The 16535-nt window shown below is 39.4% G+C and overlaps 1 protein-coding gene across 1 annotated transcript; it reads right to left on the reverse strand.

The window, feature by feature from the left end:
• Positions 1–8863: 8863 nt before the first annotated feature.
• On the reverse strand, positions 8864–15987 carry LOC141832640 (uncharacterized). Its single transcript, XM_074720105.1, has 3 exons — positions 15815–15987; positions 13632–14037; positions 8864–9937 (listed from the first exon to the last, which is right to left on the reverse strand). The coding sequence occupies exons 1-3, from the start codon at positions 15985–15987 to the stop codon at positions 8864–8866; spliced, it is 1653 nt and encodes a 550-aa protein (XP_074576206.1).
• Positions 15988–16535: the final 548 nt, after the last annotated feature.

Raw genomic sequence — 16535 nt, forward strand, 5'->3', positions numbered from 1 at the left:
GTATTGTCATAGTATTTTTTAGGTTATTATGTATTGGGGGAAAATTACTTATTTTAGAGGAAGAAAGAGCAAAGAAAAAATATCATTGATGATAGGAAAAGAACATCTTTTGAGAATATTATTAGTAAGGGAGACGAAGAGCACGAGATCAATAGAAGAGAGAGAAAAAGAGCATAAAAATATCAATGAGAGAGGAAAATAACATGAAATCATCAATGACTATGAGATCATACTTTTTTTGAGAGATAAATATGAAAAAATAATAGTTACGTAGGTTTTAAAAAATAAAATATACAATTAAAAAATCAACAATAAATAAAATTAAAATAATTTAAAATTAAAAATAGATGTTTTAAATTGATCTAAAATTAAAATGAATGTTTTTTAAAAAATAAATATAAATAATATTAAAAATAAAAAAATTAGGGGCTCCAATAAAAAATTCATCTCATTGTCCTCACAGAATCTGGAGGACTTACAAGTTTCGTACCACGAGGTTGGCGCCGACATCAAGCAGGACGAAAAATAAAGGTACGGTAAAGAGGACGACGGTAAAACCTTACTCGAACGAAGACAAGGACGGAGAAGAGAAGACCAACAGGAAAGGACAAGGCGAACGAAGGAGGATGAGACTAACGGAGCAGCGGGCGGACCGGAGAGCAGGTGCCCCGAGAGGAAAGCTAGGGTTAGGGAAAAACCGGCGAAGGCAGAGACAAACACGGCTTGACAGGAACACGACGGGAACACTTAATGGAAAAACACTACGGACACTTACTGAGGACGCAAGGGTCTCCGCGAAGTGTGAGCAAGGAAGACGGGAAGCACATGAGCAGAAATAAAAGACAGGAGAAGGCAAGGGTTCGACGCAGCGAGTAGGGAAGACGAAGGAAGAAAAGGATTTTAAGGTTAAACGGTTGTTGAATCTCAGCCGTCGAAACACGAAACCAGAGAACAGGATGAACGATGAACGAATAAATCAGCGAGCGAAGCTTATGAGAATAATCTTGATGGCGATTAATTAAAATTAGAGAGAAGAATGGAAAGATATCGGCGATTTAAGTTAAATTTGAGTTCAGTTAGTCAAACTTCGTCTCCTTCGACTAAACTAGGTCGGGAGGCTTGTAATCCGGCGAGAGTAATTCATAGTGACGTGGATGATGAGTAAGATCTAGAGAAAATATCTGGCAATGACGTAGACCAAGGGTAAAGAGATCCCGATCTCTTGAGGGCATAACAAAGGCAAAATAGGGTTGATCTCTCTAAGAGGATAGCAAACTCCTCAATACAATATCTGAGGTGTTCCTAATCTTCATCCAAAATGTCCAGACCTCTTTTGCTCCTGGGTTCAATACTCTCGCCCCAAGCCAACTGCCACCTCATCAAAAGATCGGCACGTACCTTGGACGGATACCTTCTCCATCTCTCTCTACGAAGCCCGATCTTTTACAAGTAATCCATCGCCAACCTCATTAAGAGGTCGGCACCATATTTTAAGATATAGACCAAGCTCTTCTGGACCTCGCAGCACATAACCCGAGTCCCTAGGATCCCCGTAGCATCCAGCTAACTTCGTATATCAACCTCATTAGAAGGTTGTCGAGGGCCACAATACTTAGAACAATAGTATATAGATTCCATCCTCTTACAACAAGCCTAGCAAAGTCCCGGTCTCACATGCCGACCTCATGACCTGATCCTGGCATCATATGCCGACCTCATGACTTGGTCCCGGCATCACATGCTGACCTCATGACATGATCCTGGTATCACATACCGACCTCATGACCTGGTCCTGACATCACATGCTGACCTCATGACCTGGTCCTGGCATTACATGCCGACCTCATGACTTGGTCCCGGCATCACATGCCGACCTCATGATATGGTCCTGGTATCACATACCGACCTCATAACCTGCTCCTAGCATCACATGCTAACCTCATGATCTGGTCTTTACCTCGGGAATAAACCATGGGACCTAATCCCCGTATAACACCATGAGCTTAGCCAACCGTTTCAGACAGCTTGATAATTTATATTAAGAGCTCAACCAACGCTGGGATTCATGAACAGATACGTGCCAAGAGCTCGGCAAGTCACTTTCCTCAGCTATGACGCACACAGAGAGCTCGGAGCATACCTAGCTCAGCTCATCAATCCGTCTAAGCTTACGCACGGTATACCTACACATCCCGACCACTCATACAAATCGACCATTTCCGACCTCAGGTAGCTGGACAGATGTCAACGGATCAACACACTGACCTTTTCAGCAGGCTTAACAACTTATCTGCAAGGATCAGGATAGAGACCAAGTGTCCCTACTTGGTCCCGGACAATCCTAGCCATCGGAAGAGGATAACTAACGTTGTCAAGACGTTAGATATTGGGAACTTGTCAGAGATCGGTCCGTCGATCACGCCCTCATAGCCAATCACGTACACTGAGATCCTAAAATATCGATCCCGCCACTTCTATATAAACCCCGCAGATATGACAATAGGGATCCTAATTTTCTCTACGCACTCTACTACATTTTTTTTCTTTTCCTGACTTGAGCGTCGGAGTGGCCACCCGGGATCCCCAGCTGACGCTCTGCTAATCCGTGCGTTCAGCTCTCCCTTCTTCAGGACCCTCTCGGCGGCGGGCATACAAAGCTTGACGCGGCATCCTATTGACTGATGGTTCGACTATCATCGACACGGAACCGGAACGTAAATAAATATTAGAGCTCCAATAAAATTAAGACCCTACGCATAAACCTTACTTTGAGCCGCCGGCATTGTCTAGGAGTAAATTAACTTTTCAATCAAAATAAAATAGAAGCCATATAAATTTTTTTTTAAATTTTTTCTTTCCTTCGTCTTTTGATTAAAAGAAATCGAAGAAAATTAAGACTAGAAAAAATATTTCTTTTTCACATTCTTCTCTTATAGAAAATAACTATCTGGTTGCAAGTTGATGATATAAAGTGGCAAACGAATTAACATGCCCTTTACTTATATTTGTTTGAGATGAATAAATATATTTCATATGATCAAATTAAACATGCATCCAATCAATTTAATAAAAAAAATGCATATTTTCTAGATCATCATATTAAGAATATACAATTCAACTTCAGATATGATATCGCCTCTAAAGTGGTGCATTTGACATCAAAACTGTGGATTGGCTCAATAACGCATTAGCCAAGAAGGAGAAATTTCCAGTTCATTATTCAAAGTTGGGAGGTTCATGAACTCAAAACTGCCCTGGAGCAATGGTGTTGTAGTAAGGTACTCGATGGGTAATAATGTGCCGGAAAGGTATTCAGTAGTTTACTTAAGTATCTATAGTTCAAATTTCAAGTGTGGTGCACTGTAGATAGGGGTGTCAAAAATAAATCTGACTCACCAACACGATCTGAGTCGATCCGAAAATTATCGAATTTAAGTTGGAGATTTTCAAGTTCAATTTTGGTTTAGGATTTTGAATTGTTTTAGGTTAAATTAAATTTTATTTTTAAAATTAAGATATTTTAGCATAATGTTAATATAACAATAATGAAATATTAAGATAAAAATGAAGAATTATCGAGGGAAATAATAAAAAATAATTTTTTTAAATTATTCGGATTAGTCGAGTTATACGAGTTTGAGTTTAGAATTTTCAAATTGAGTTCAGGTTTGAATCAAATTTGAATTGAGATTTTTTTTATAATATTTTTGTTTCGATCTAACTCACCTAATTTAATTAATACTCTTAACTACAAGATATTTTCCTCCAAGGGAATGAAAAATATGAGAGATTAGCTATTGGGCATGGAGTGATGTGTACTTTTGGATTTACTTTGATGGTCGATGAAAAATTTTCGTGGGACTAAATCGGTCATATATAAAATTAATTCATAATAATTTGATGGGCCTAGGGAAGAATTAAAGATAACATATTTTAAATTATACATTTTTTGTGAACTCCTGTAGCTCACTGGATAGAGCGTCAGTTTTCTAAGCAAAGAGTGGTTACTGCGCTCTTGAAATGTGCATGTTCCCCTTCTCTCTCACCATAATAAGTCTTTGTAAAATAACTCTAATGAGAAGAAAAAAGAAGTCGTTAAAAAACCCTCCCGGCTCAATCCTAGACACTCTAAGATCTTTTTCAAATCTGCTCCCATTTCGAGTCAAGAGATAGATAAATAGACACATCCCATTGCACTGATCGGGATGACATTCTGACGTCGGGCGGGATAGTGATTATCCCGGGGGCAATATTGAATCCGTGGGTTGGACTGCGAACGTCGGAAATAATCTTCTAAAACCTGTTAATTCAGAAGAATAACAAGAGATAGGGAAATAAACGGCATTACTGAAAATATTATTAAACCAAAACTTCTTCTCCTAAACATCAACTCATAACATGTTTATATAGACCCAAACTCTAAGAAAGATTCCTCGTAAAAAGGAAAATTTCTTAACAAACTCTAAAAGAAAGATTCCTTATAAAAAGGAAAATTTCTTAACAAAACAAAGATTCCTCATAAAAAGGACAAACTCTAAAAGAAAGATTCCTTATAAAAAGGAAAATTTCTTAACAGACTCAATCTTAAAAATCCTAAATGGATTTAAAAAATTCTAAAATAAAAAAATAAAATTTTCAAAACTACTCTAAATATCAAAAACTTTAAAAATAAAAATTATCAAAATTAATAATAAAAATCTTTAGATGCTCCTGCATCAGTCGCCCCAGGTTGAAAGAAACTCGTCCTCGAGTTTAGAGTAGTGTCAGGTGGTCGCCTAGGAAGAAGATCATCTTGCACCAAATCAATAAAATTAATTAGTTGCTGGGCTTTAGAAATTCTCGTCGATCCGCTAATGAATATGACATCAGGATGCCACGGGTTGATCATCTTCCTTGTTGGTAACCTCAATTGTCCTTCTTCAAAGCCCAAAAGAGAGATTGATAGCCTCGATTTCTTCTCATCACATCTCAAAAGGAAATATACTTGTATCGGAAGACATAAACTAATCATGTTTCTAGATGCTCCTGCATCAGACGACGACCCAAGTTGAAAAGAACTCATCCTTGAGTTCAGGATAGTGTCTTCAAAATAAAAAATCTTTAAGTGCTGATGAATCAAAAGTCGTCACGTAAGTAGTGGAATAGGAGGAAGATCCTCTGATATTAACTCAGTCAAATCTTTAGGCGGTTGTTGTACTTCTGATCGAACATAAACTGTATCTTCAGATAGTCTGTTATCTAGAATCTTACAATCATCACCATAAACTGCTTGCTTCTTCAAGTCAAAATCTTTCTTGCCATACTTCAAGATGTGATGCTCATCTTTCATCATTGCAATCTCTATACGTTTTTCCTCTGTCTTATCTTTGTTCATCTTTGGCACCAATTCAATGTCTGAGTCATGTAGATTGTGATAGGGGTCAAAAACATTAAAGTCATCCCTCTCTAGAGATAGCTTTCTAAGATGGAGAGTCATAAGATCAAACTTAAATTTTTTGTCGATATCATCGATGTCAAAATCTTGACGCTCATCCATATCAGCATCTTCAGTTTGTTGTGCTTCTTCCTGAATTTGAAGATCCACACCAACTTTATTGACAACTTCATCAACTTCATCATCATTTTGAACAAAACTTGAATATAGAAGTTCTTTTCCAACAACGGTGTCTCTATTGAGGGAATTCTCAGTGTTCAAAACCTGCAACACATAGTCATCATTTTCATTGACAAATTCATCATCATAAAGTACCTCGTCATATATTGGATCTCCAATTAACTCAGTCTTGTTTTCTTCATGCTGAATAAATTGGAATGTCAAATCAATGTAACGTGAGACGATGGAGATTTGGACTTCGTCGATAGATGAACCATGTTGTTGATTACCGTCTAACAAAGTGGGATTTTGGTCTTCGATCAACGCTTCGTCTAGATCTATCTCCTCTTCATCAATATCGTCATAAACTGGATCACCGAATATTTCAATCTTGTCATCATCTTCGCCGCCTCCTATGATTGGACGATCAGAAGAGTAGGACTGATCATATTCGATGTTGTCGAGTTTTGCATCTTCATGGTTGTCCTTACCGCCGTAGAAGGAAGGCGGTGCGTAGAGGTGTTGTGGAGTTGGCGTTCTCTTGAAGTTGTAGTTGGTGGGCCGGTTGATTCCGAATCTCTCGAAACCAAACTTGTGCTTCGACATCTTTCCTTGATTGGAAATTAATGAATTTTCAAAAGGAGAATAAAGGAACTTACGACTTTTATGATCTTGCGCCTCTAGACGCTAGAATAACTTTGTGACTTGTCTCTGTAGATCTTGAAGTATCTTGTCTCGAGTGCTACGATCATGGTGCGAAGCTTCTTCAATTGGAACCTGCCTATCACGACCACGATCACGACCTCGATGACGATCCATCGGATCTGAGAGCTTACTTCTACGATCTTGTGCGGCTAGACGCTGGGATAACTTGGTAACTTGTCTCTGTAGATCAAGAATCTCGTCTTGCATGTAACGTTCACGGTGTGAGACTTCTTCTGTCGGAACTTGTCTGTCACGACCATGATAACCACCATGACGATGATCCATCGGATCTGAAAGCTCTGATACCAACTGACGCCGGGCGGGATAGTGATTATCCCGGGGGCAATATTGAATCCGTGGGTTGGACTGCGAACGCCGAAAACAATCTTCTAAAACCTGTTAATTCAGAAGAATAACAAGAGGTAGGGAAATAAACGGCATTGCCGAAAATATTATTAAACCAAAACTTCTTTTCCTAAACATCAACTCATAACATGTTTATATAGACCCAAACTCTAAGAAAGATTTCTCGTAAAAAAGAAAATTTCTTAACAAACTCTAAAAGAAAGATTCCTTATAAAAAGGAAAATTTCTTAACAAAATCTAAAAGAAAGATTCCTCATAAAAAGGAAAATATCTTAACAAACTCTAAAAGAAAGATTCCTTATAAAAGGAAAATTTCTTAACAGACTCAATCTTAAAAATCCTAAATAGATTTAAAAAATTCTAAAATAAAAAAAATAAAATTTTCAAAACTACTCTAAATATCAAAAACTTCAAAAATAAAAATTATCAAAATTAATAATAAAAATCTTTAGATGCTCCTGCATCACATTCGTAGTGACTGAGGGGGTTGAAGACCAAGAAGTGAGTTATTTATACCAAATATTCTTCTTATGGCTAGATCCAATCTCCCCCCCTATCTGGCGCGTGTTCAATTAAAACTTTCTTTTTTATTATCAATTATTCCCATTATTTTCCATGCCATCGACGTGCTGATAAGTGATAAAACGCCATCAAAACTGGATCACATAATATATTTTCATTTTGTAAACCCACATATGTGCTCAGGGAACAAGGGACAGTGTAGGTATATCCATCGATTTTATACACACATAAAAAAAATCCAGCCAAAATTTTCCATTTAAAAAAATAAACTGGCGACTTTGCCACAGAAAAAAGGTTAATTATAAAAAATATTTAATACAGATTATTATTAAATTCGTCTCATTCTTTTAACCATATAAATCTATCATATACTTTGACATTTCATATCAAATCACTCCTTTGTTAAAAATTCTATATCGTTAAATTTATAGATCGCCTCCCAATGATGAAATCCTTCTTATTCTTCATCCTCGTTTAGTTCGATGCTTCTTAGTCATTGTGGCATCCACAACACACCTAAGAAGCAGCTATTGTCCTTGTCCCTGCTTCCAATTGCATGTGAGAGCTTAACAAGTAATGCATAGGAACTCTAACATGAAAAATAAAAAAAAAAATATCGGGAAGCATCAGACTTAAGCAAACAATTAAAAAGAAAGTAAGAGACCGAAAAGAAAGCAAGAAATTAAGAAGAAAAAGATTTTGTACAATAAGTTGATATTATCCCCCCTAACAACATAAACCCACAAAGGACGTTCCTAAATCAATAGGTTCCACTCCAAACCTTTAATGCCGATTCACAATCCCAGTTCAGATACAAACTTGTTCATCCCACAATTTGTTAATATTTATCAATGTACTTAATCCAGACAGCTAGAAAGTCTCCAACTCAATCAATACAGCTAAAGATCGCTCCACCACCAAAAGGCTTTTTTCCATATGACTTATTAATCAAATCAGCTTTTGGTATAGTCTATACCTTTTTTTCAAAATAACAGGATGAGTTCTTACTTATCCCTGCAGCTGTGGCGCAACCCTCAGGCCCTCCAGTGGATAATCAAGTATCTAAGGTTCGAATTTCAACTGTGACGCGCTGTAAGAAATTTTTCCCTCTAGTGGGATGACAGACTTGAGAACATTGGCCGTTTGGATAAACCACCATGAGCGTTTTTAAATTTACCCTAATAACCAATGAAAAATTTCTATGAGGCCAGATCAATCACCTCTAGAATTAATCAAATCATAAAAGCTAGATAATTAGATTGCAAGAAAAAAAAAAAAGGATGGATTCTTATTGCGTACTTCATTATGCTCCTTGCCAAAGGTTCTTGTTGTGTATTTCATTACTCTCGACGAAGCCAAGGTAATATCCTCCTCCGTCGTGGCCAACTGCAACTTCTCGATTTACCTCATCGCAGATGATCGTGAGGCCGACCGTGTGGGACTGCTGGAGTGGGCGGATTCCACCTTTTGCTGAATTGTTGCGTACTTCATTATGCTCCCTGCCAAAGAACCTTTCCACCATTTCTGATACAAGAACTTTCAGTGTCGTAGTTACTGAATCAAGTTTTTCCAACTTTGATCTTTGAATTTTCTTGTTGCAACTTTTATCTCTTATCAGATGTCTAACTTCTGCAGCAACAAAGTTGATGAGGAAAACACAGCGCGATCTCATCCGACTTACTGGATTTTCCATCTGTTCTTTCTTCTCTGTTTAAAATCTTCTGGACCAGCAAGTTTTGTAGTGCTCAAGTTCATTTCTGATGATAAACGAAGTGCTAGTTCAAATTTTCCCATCTTTTTCAGGTTGCTAATAATTGCACGATAGGCATATACGGATGGGTTATGAAATTTCTTCATCTCTTCAAATATCCAAAATGCATCTTCCACATTTCCTGAGCGTCCAAAAGCATCAACTAGGGCAGTATAAGTTAGCAAGTCCAACTGAATTCCTTTCTCAGATATTTCACTTGTAATTGTCTTGCAGAGATCTAGCCTACCAAATCTACGCAAACTGTTGATCAATGTGCTATAAGTAACAATATCAGGAACATGTCCATTATCTTTCATCACCAGAAACTCAGATAGCATCTCGCTTGTCCGACCTCCTTTACCTAATATATCTAAAACTGTATTAAATGTGACTGTGTCCATTTTCAGATGAAGATTCTTCAACACTTCAAATATCATCAAGCTTTTATCAATCATCCCCAATTTAGCAGTCACATATATGATCCTATTTATCACAGTACAATCTGTGTAACTTGTTATGTCAGATACATCTTTGACGAAGTTGCATATCACATTTGAGTCGGATACCTTTTCGATAGCTTGTGCAACTTTTTTGTAAGATATAATATCAGGAGACAATTTAGACATTAGCAAACTCTTGAAGACCTCAGAGAAAAGAGTGAAATTATTCATTTCGACTGCACCTGCCAAAAGAAGGTTATAGGTATTCAAACCCAGATTGATGTCTCTACCATGTAGATGTCTTAGTACATGAGCAGCATCCACCAGATGGCCTGATCTACAAAGTTTCTCAATATACTCGGTACAAATTTTCTCCACTGAAATTGCTTCATCCTTCTTACTGTTTATAAAGAGCTCCAAGTCCTTAATTATATTTTCTTGTCGAGAAGATTCTTGTGTTGTGATGGAATGTGTGATTGAGAACAGTGGCGGAAGCTTACAACTGACGGCCATGTTATTCCACAGAACATCATGAACAAATGAGGGCCAAAAGTTGTACCTCTGCCAGTATTAAAAAAATATTAAAAATTAAAATAGTTACACAATTTAGGATAGAAACTGGAAGCGTGCCTTACTGTACTCATCCAGGGAGAAAGAAAAAGGCTAAGCCAGCAAAAGGTAATCACTATAACCTATTTACACGTACAAAATAAATAAATTGCAAAATCAAATGGAATGCTTTTTACGGATTTACATCAATCAAATATTGACTATCAAGATTTGGTAAATATCAAACTCAAAATGAATTAAAGATTCAGCCATAGTGGAACTTTAATGCTGAGATAAACAAGTATATCTAAGATACTTGTAAATTAATGTTTTCTAGGAAAATACAAATTACATATATAATAATATCAGCAATGTTGTTGTATATCAAGATTCAGCCATAGTGGAACTTTAATGCTGAGATAAACAAGTATATCTAAGATACTTGTAAATTAATGTTTTCTAGGAAAATATAAATTACATATATAATAATATCAGCAATGTTGTATATCAATGAAATGAAGCCAATCTTATCAGTGTTTATGCTATTTCATTGCTACTTTAATATGATGATCTCTTCCTAGAATTTTGTCATTTATGGGATATTTTTCAAAGTGAGTTCAAATGGAGATTCTCAAAATATGCTATGTTTATTGCAGCTCCTTCGGCTTGCCCTTCGGATGTTGCGGCGTACTTGTAATTAAATTATTGTAAACCATTTTTTATCTTGATATGTTTTAAAGAATGACTCAACTGTAAACCTTGATTTTGCTTAACCATATCTTTGGCTTCCCCGTGTTTTTTATTTCTTTTTTTTACATAACTTTATTGATTCTCTTTTCCAATTTTATCTTATTTTATTTGCAGTTCAGTATTTTATTTTAAAAAAAGGTTAATGTTCCGACCGATACACCATGGATGATATAAACATGAGTTCAAGATTCAGCCAACGTGCATGCTCTTTGACGAGAATCGCTAAAAGAGATGAGAGGTCCTGAAAAGTACTTCAACAAAGAGAGTTAGAACGGCGCCGGGATCGGGTCTTGACAAGCCACTCCGATGCTCAAGTTAGGGTTCGGTGCAAAAGAGGAAGGAATCCAAGGCTTGAAGAAAGTAGGGCATATGTGTATGCATACCTGTACCCATGGGCATGTGCTATCTTTTTATAGCAGTTAATCTCCGAAATATTAGTAACCGTTTGAGAAGTATTCTATCATACCTCTTCTACTTTTGGAGAGACTCTATCTGTTTATCCATATTGTTTATGCTTTTGTGGAGGAATCAATTCTATCCTCTCCGAATGAGGCAGAATGACCAAGTCTAAATATCGCATGCCAGAAATGGATCTTGAATGCAAGAATCTTGCTAGAGCCAAGTCATGAGGTCGGCAAGTGTTACCGGGATCAAGTCATGAGGTCCGGGACCAAGTCATGAGGTCGGTGTGTGGTTATAGCCGTCAATTTGGGATAGGCCCGCTGGGTTAGCCCGCCCCGCCAAGTAATTTAGGCGGGTTGAGTTGAAATTTTATCAACCCATTTTAAGATGGGTTCAGATGGGTTAGCCCGCCTAGGCCCGTGACCCGTGTGGGTTGGCCCGCGGGTTGAGAAAGTTTATTTATTTATTTTAAAATTTAAAAATAAAGTAGAAAACTCAATGAATTAATGGGTTTGATCCATTTAAATTACAATTCAAGCTTAAAAATTATAATTCAAACTTAAAAATTTCAACTTAATCAATTTAAATTATAATTCAAAATTAAATTTTTTAATATTTTTTATTTTTTAATAGGCTCGTGGGTTGGCCCGCCTTGAGTTGGGTTGTGTTAGAGATTATCCAATCTGCCAAGTTGGTGGGTCGGCCCGCCCCGCCCTGCCATATGATAGGCCCGCCATGGGTTGACCTGCCCCGCCATGAGTTGGCTCGTTTAACAGCTCTACGTGTGGTGTTGGGACCAAGTTATGAGGTCAACGAGTGTTACCAGGACTAAGTCATGAGGTCGGCGTGTGGTGCTGGGGCCAAGCCATGAGGTCAGCGAGTGTTATTGGGACCAAATCATGAGGTCGACAAGTGTTATCAGGACCAAGTCATGAGGTCGACCGAGGCTAGGAGAGAGAGGGATCAAGGTTTTCTAAATTGTAGAATGCTCCTCTTCACTCTTTTTCCCTTGTATCCCCTTATACCCGTTCTCCACGTCATCGCTAATTATTCATACCGGATCATAAGCCCCCTGACCTAGTTTAGTCGAAGGAGGTGGAGTTCAACTGACTGGACTGTGATGAGTTGTCATCGGGATACCTTGATGAGGTGTCATAAGGCAAAGTCGTGAGGTCGGGGCTCGATGCTCCGGGCCTGTTGTAAGGCAAAGTCGTGAGCTTGGGGCTCGGTGCTCCGGGCCTATCGTAAGGCAAAGTCGTCGAGCGCGGAGCTCGAAATTTTGACCTGTCGTAAGGTAAAGTCATTGAGCGCGGAGCTCAGAGTTCCGGCCTATCGTAAGGCAAAGTCATTGAGCACGGAACTCGGAGGTCTGACCTGTCGTAAGGCAAAGTCATTGAGCACGGAGCTCGAAAGTCCAGCTTGTCATAAGGCAAAGTCATCGAGCACGGAGCTCGGAAGTCCAGCCTGTCGTAAGGCAAATTAGTCATCGAGCACGGAGCTCGAAAGTCCAGCCTGTCGTAAGGCAAAGTCATCAAGCACGGAGCACGAAAGTCCGGCCTGTCGTAAGACAAAGTCATTGAGCTGTGAGCTCAGAATAAAGTCATTGAGCTATGAGCTCGAAACAAAGTCATCGAGTGGTGAGCTCGGAACAAAGTCATCAAGCTGTGAGCTAGGAACAAAGTCATCGAGCTGTGAGCTCGAAATAAAGTCATCGAGCAGTGAGCTCAGAATAAAGTCATTGAGCGGTGAGCTCAGAATAAAGTCATCGAGTTGTGAGCTCGGAATAAAGTCATCAAGCTGCGAGCTCAGAATAAAGTCATCGAGCTACAAACTCGGAATAAAGTCATCAAGTTGCGAGCTCGGAATAAAGTCATCTAGCTGTGAGCTCTAAACAAAATCATCGAGCAGTGAGCTCGGAATAAAGTCATCGAACTGTAAGCTCGGAATAAAGTCATCGAGATGTGAGCTCGGAATAAAGTCATCGAGCAATGAGCTCGGAATAAAGTCATCGAGCTGTGAGCTCGGAATAAAGTCATCGAGATGTGAGCTCGAAAGTTCTTGGCCTGTCTTAAGGCTAAGTCGTCGAGCTATGAGCTTGGAAATCCTGCTTGTAGTAAAGCAAAGTCATCGAGCACGGAGCTCGAAAATCCTCCTTGTAGTAAGGCGAAGTCATCGAGCTCGGGGCTTAAAAATCCTCCCTGTAGTAAGGCGAAGTCATCGAGCTCGGGGCTCGGATTAGAAAAGAAGATTCATATTAAGCAATCATCGAATGTTTTCAAAAAATGATAAGTGAATCTATATAAGCTTAAATGCAGTAAGGGCGAAGGTGCGTGGTGTTCCAGGGCCTGCTGAGTTCTTTCCCTTTAGCATCTTCGAGATAATAGGATCCGCTGCTAAGTTGCTGAATAACTTTGTAAGGACCTTTCCATTGTGGTTCAAGCTTTCCAACGTCACCTACTGGCTTGATCTTCTTCCACACAAAGTCTCCGACCTGGAAGGAGCGAGGTATAACCTTTTTGTTGTAATTCTGGCACATCTTTCGCTAGTATGCCACCAATCTAATAGTTGCAAGCTCTCTGATTTCCGTGATGAGATCTAACTCTGTACATCTTTTGTCACCGTTATCATCCCCATAAGCAAGAATTTGGCTTGATTCTTCTCCGACCTCTACAGGTACTACTGCTTCACCTCCATAAACCAAGTGAAACGGGGTCATCTTCGTACTGTCTCTTGGAGTGGTTCTGTAAGCCCATAGGATACCAGGCAACTCGTCTACCCAATTCCCTTGTACTTGATCCAACTTTATTTTAAGGCCCCTGACGAGCTCTTTGTTAACTACTTCTTCTTGTCCATTGCTTTGCAGATAAGCCACAGAAGTGAAGGCTTGAACAATTCCCAGTTTCTTACACCAATCTTGTAGCTTGCCTCCTTGAAACTGTCGTCCATTATCGGATACCAGCCTGCGAGTAATTCCATATCGACAAATGATGTTCTTCCATAGAAACTTTAAAACAACATCTTCAGTGATCCTAGCCAACGGTTCAGCTTCCACCCATTTGGAGAAATAATCCACAGCTACTAGTAGAAACTTCTTTTGATTAGGTCCAATCGGAAAAAGGACTTACAATATCTATCCCCCACTGATCAAAGGGGCAAGAGATGGTAGCTGCTTTTAATCAGCTCTGTCTGGTCGATGAGGGAGATTATGATGTCTTTGGCAATTAAGACAGGCACCAGTCATCCGAGTTGTATCCTTCTGTAATGTAGGCCAAAAGTATCCAGCTAATATCACTTTCCGTGCCAGAGTTCTTCCTCCTATATGATTTCCACAATTACCTTGATGAATTTCCTGCATGACATATTCAGCTTCATTAGGCCCCAGACACTTGAGCAGAGGTCGGGAGAAAGCCCTTTTATACAAAATATCTCCGATTAAAGTGAACCGAGCTGCACGCTTCCTAACCATCCTAGCTTGTTCAGGCTCAGTCGGTAAGTTCCCATCCTTAAGAAAGTCAACGATAGGAATCCTCCAGTCAGCAACTTCATCCACTTCAGTGGCTTGATCAATGTGAGCTATTAATTGGTCATGTACTACCGCTCCTCCAACTCCCAATTAGTAAAACTGCTAGCCAAGCGAGCCAACTCATCTGCCTTCTGATTGTCAGTTCGGGGTATCTTCTGAATAGTAACCTCTTGGAAACACCTCTTCAGCTTGCTAAAGGCTTCGGCATACCTCCGAAGCTTGTCATTACGAATCTCGAAAGGTTCCTTCTATCTGTTGAGTAGCAAGTTGAGAGTCTGTGCAGATTATTACCCGTGTTGCCCTGACATGCCGAGCTGCCTGTAGTCCTGCTAGCAATGCTTCATATTCAGCCTCGTTGTTAGAAGCCTTAAAGTGAAGTTTTATAGCCACTGACAGTGAATCTCCTTTAGGAGAACATAACATAGAATCCCAATTCCACTTCCCTTTTTGGTAGATGACCCATCAACAAACACTTTCCATATCTTCATTTCACAGGTATCCGAGGTCTCGGTTAGGAAGTCTGCTAAAGCTTGTGCCTTGATAGCTGTCCTCGACTGATATTGTATATCATATTCCCCCGAGCTCAGTAGTCCATTTGACCAATCGCCCTGATGCTTCTGGATTAGTTAATATTCGACCCAAAGTGTTGTTAGTCAATACTGTAATCGGATGAGAAAGAAAATAGGGGCGCAGCCTGCGTACTGTCAAAACCAGAGCCATAGCCAACTTCTCCAACGTGGTATACCTCGTCTTGACATCCTTTAGAAGATGACTAAAGAAGTAGATAGGTTTCTGATTGTTCTCCTCTTGTTTGACCAGAACCGAGCTCACAACATATTCCGAGGAGGACAGATATAACCATAGAGCTTCTCCAGAGATCGGTTTTGCCAGAATAGGTAGGGTGGCTAAGTAGGTCTTTCAAGTCATCGAAGGCCTGCTCACACTTTTCGTCCCAAGAGAATTTGGCCGCTTTGTGCAATATCTTGAAGAAGGGCAGACTTTTGGTAGCATGACTGTGATATGAATCGCGATAATGCCATGATTCATCCCACCAACTTCTGTACTTCTCTGGTATTTCGAGGAGAAACCATATTTTGCAAGGCTTGTACTTTTTCAGGATTAGCTTCTATACCCCTTTCAGTTACTATGTATCCCAAAACCTGCCACTTTTAACACCAAACAAACACTTATTGGGGTTTAGTTTGAGATTATACCTTCGGAGAGTACCACAGGTTTCATTAATGTCTCCGATCAGAGTTTCAGCTCGGACTGATTTGATTAAGATATCATCCACATATACTTCCACATTACGACCTATCTGATGTTTGAACACTTTATCCATGAGCCTCTGATATGTAGCTCCTGCATTCTTCAGCCCAAAAGGCATAACCGTATAATAAAAAGTTCCTCCCGAGGTGATGAAACTAACCTTTTCTTGATCCTCCCGAGCTAATGGTATCTGATGATATCCCTGATAAGCATCCAGCATGCATATATACTCATGTCCCGAAGTTGAGTCCACCAATTGATCTATGCGTGGCAGGGATAACAATCCTTGGGGCAAACCTTGTTAAGATCTTGGAAATCGATACAGACACGTCATTTTCCTCCTGTCTTTGGAACCAGTATGACATTAGCCAACCAAGTGGGGAACTGAACTTCTCTAATGTGTCCGACTTCCAGAAGCTTGGTAATTTCTTCCTGTATCACTTTATCTTGTTCAGGTCTGAAATGTCTTTTCTTTTGCATGACAGGTCGGGCATCAGGAAGGACATTGAGACAATGTTCCATGAGGTCGGGAGCTATTCCTGTGACTTCTTGAGGGGCCCATGCGAATACATCATTATTTTGAATGAGACAGGTTATCAGCTCAGCTTTCAGCTCAGGTGTCAGGTCGGCGGATATTTGGGAAACTCTATCAGGCAGCTCAGGTAC

Source organism: Curcuma longa, chromosome 7 (genome assembly GCF_044706935.1).
Source record: "Curcuma longa cultivar G26 ecotype Majalengka, Jawa Barat chromosome 7, ITB_CL_G26_1.1, whole genome shotgun sequence".
In the NCBI taxonomy this organism is placed as follows: Eukaryota; Viridiplantae; Streptophyta; class Magnoliopsida; order Zingiberales; family Zingiberaceae; genus Curcuma; species Curcuma longa.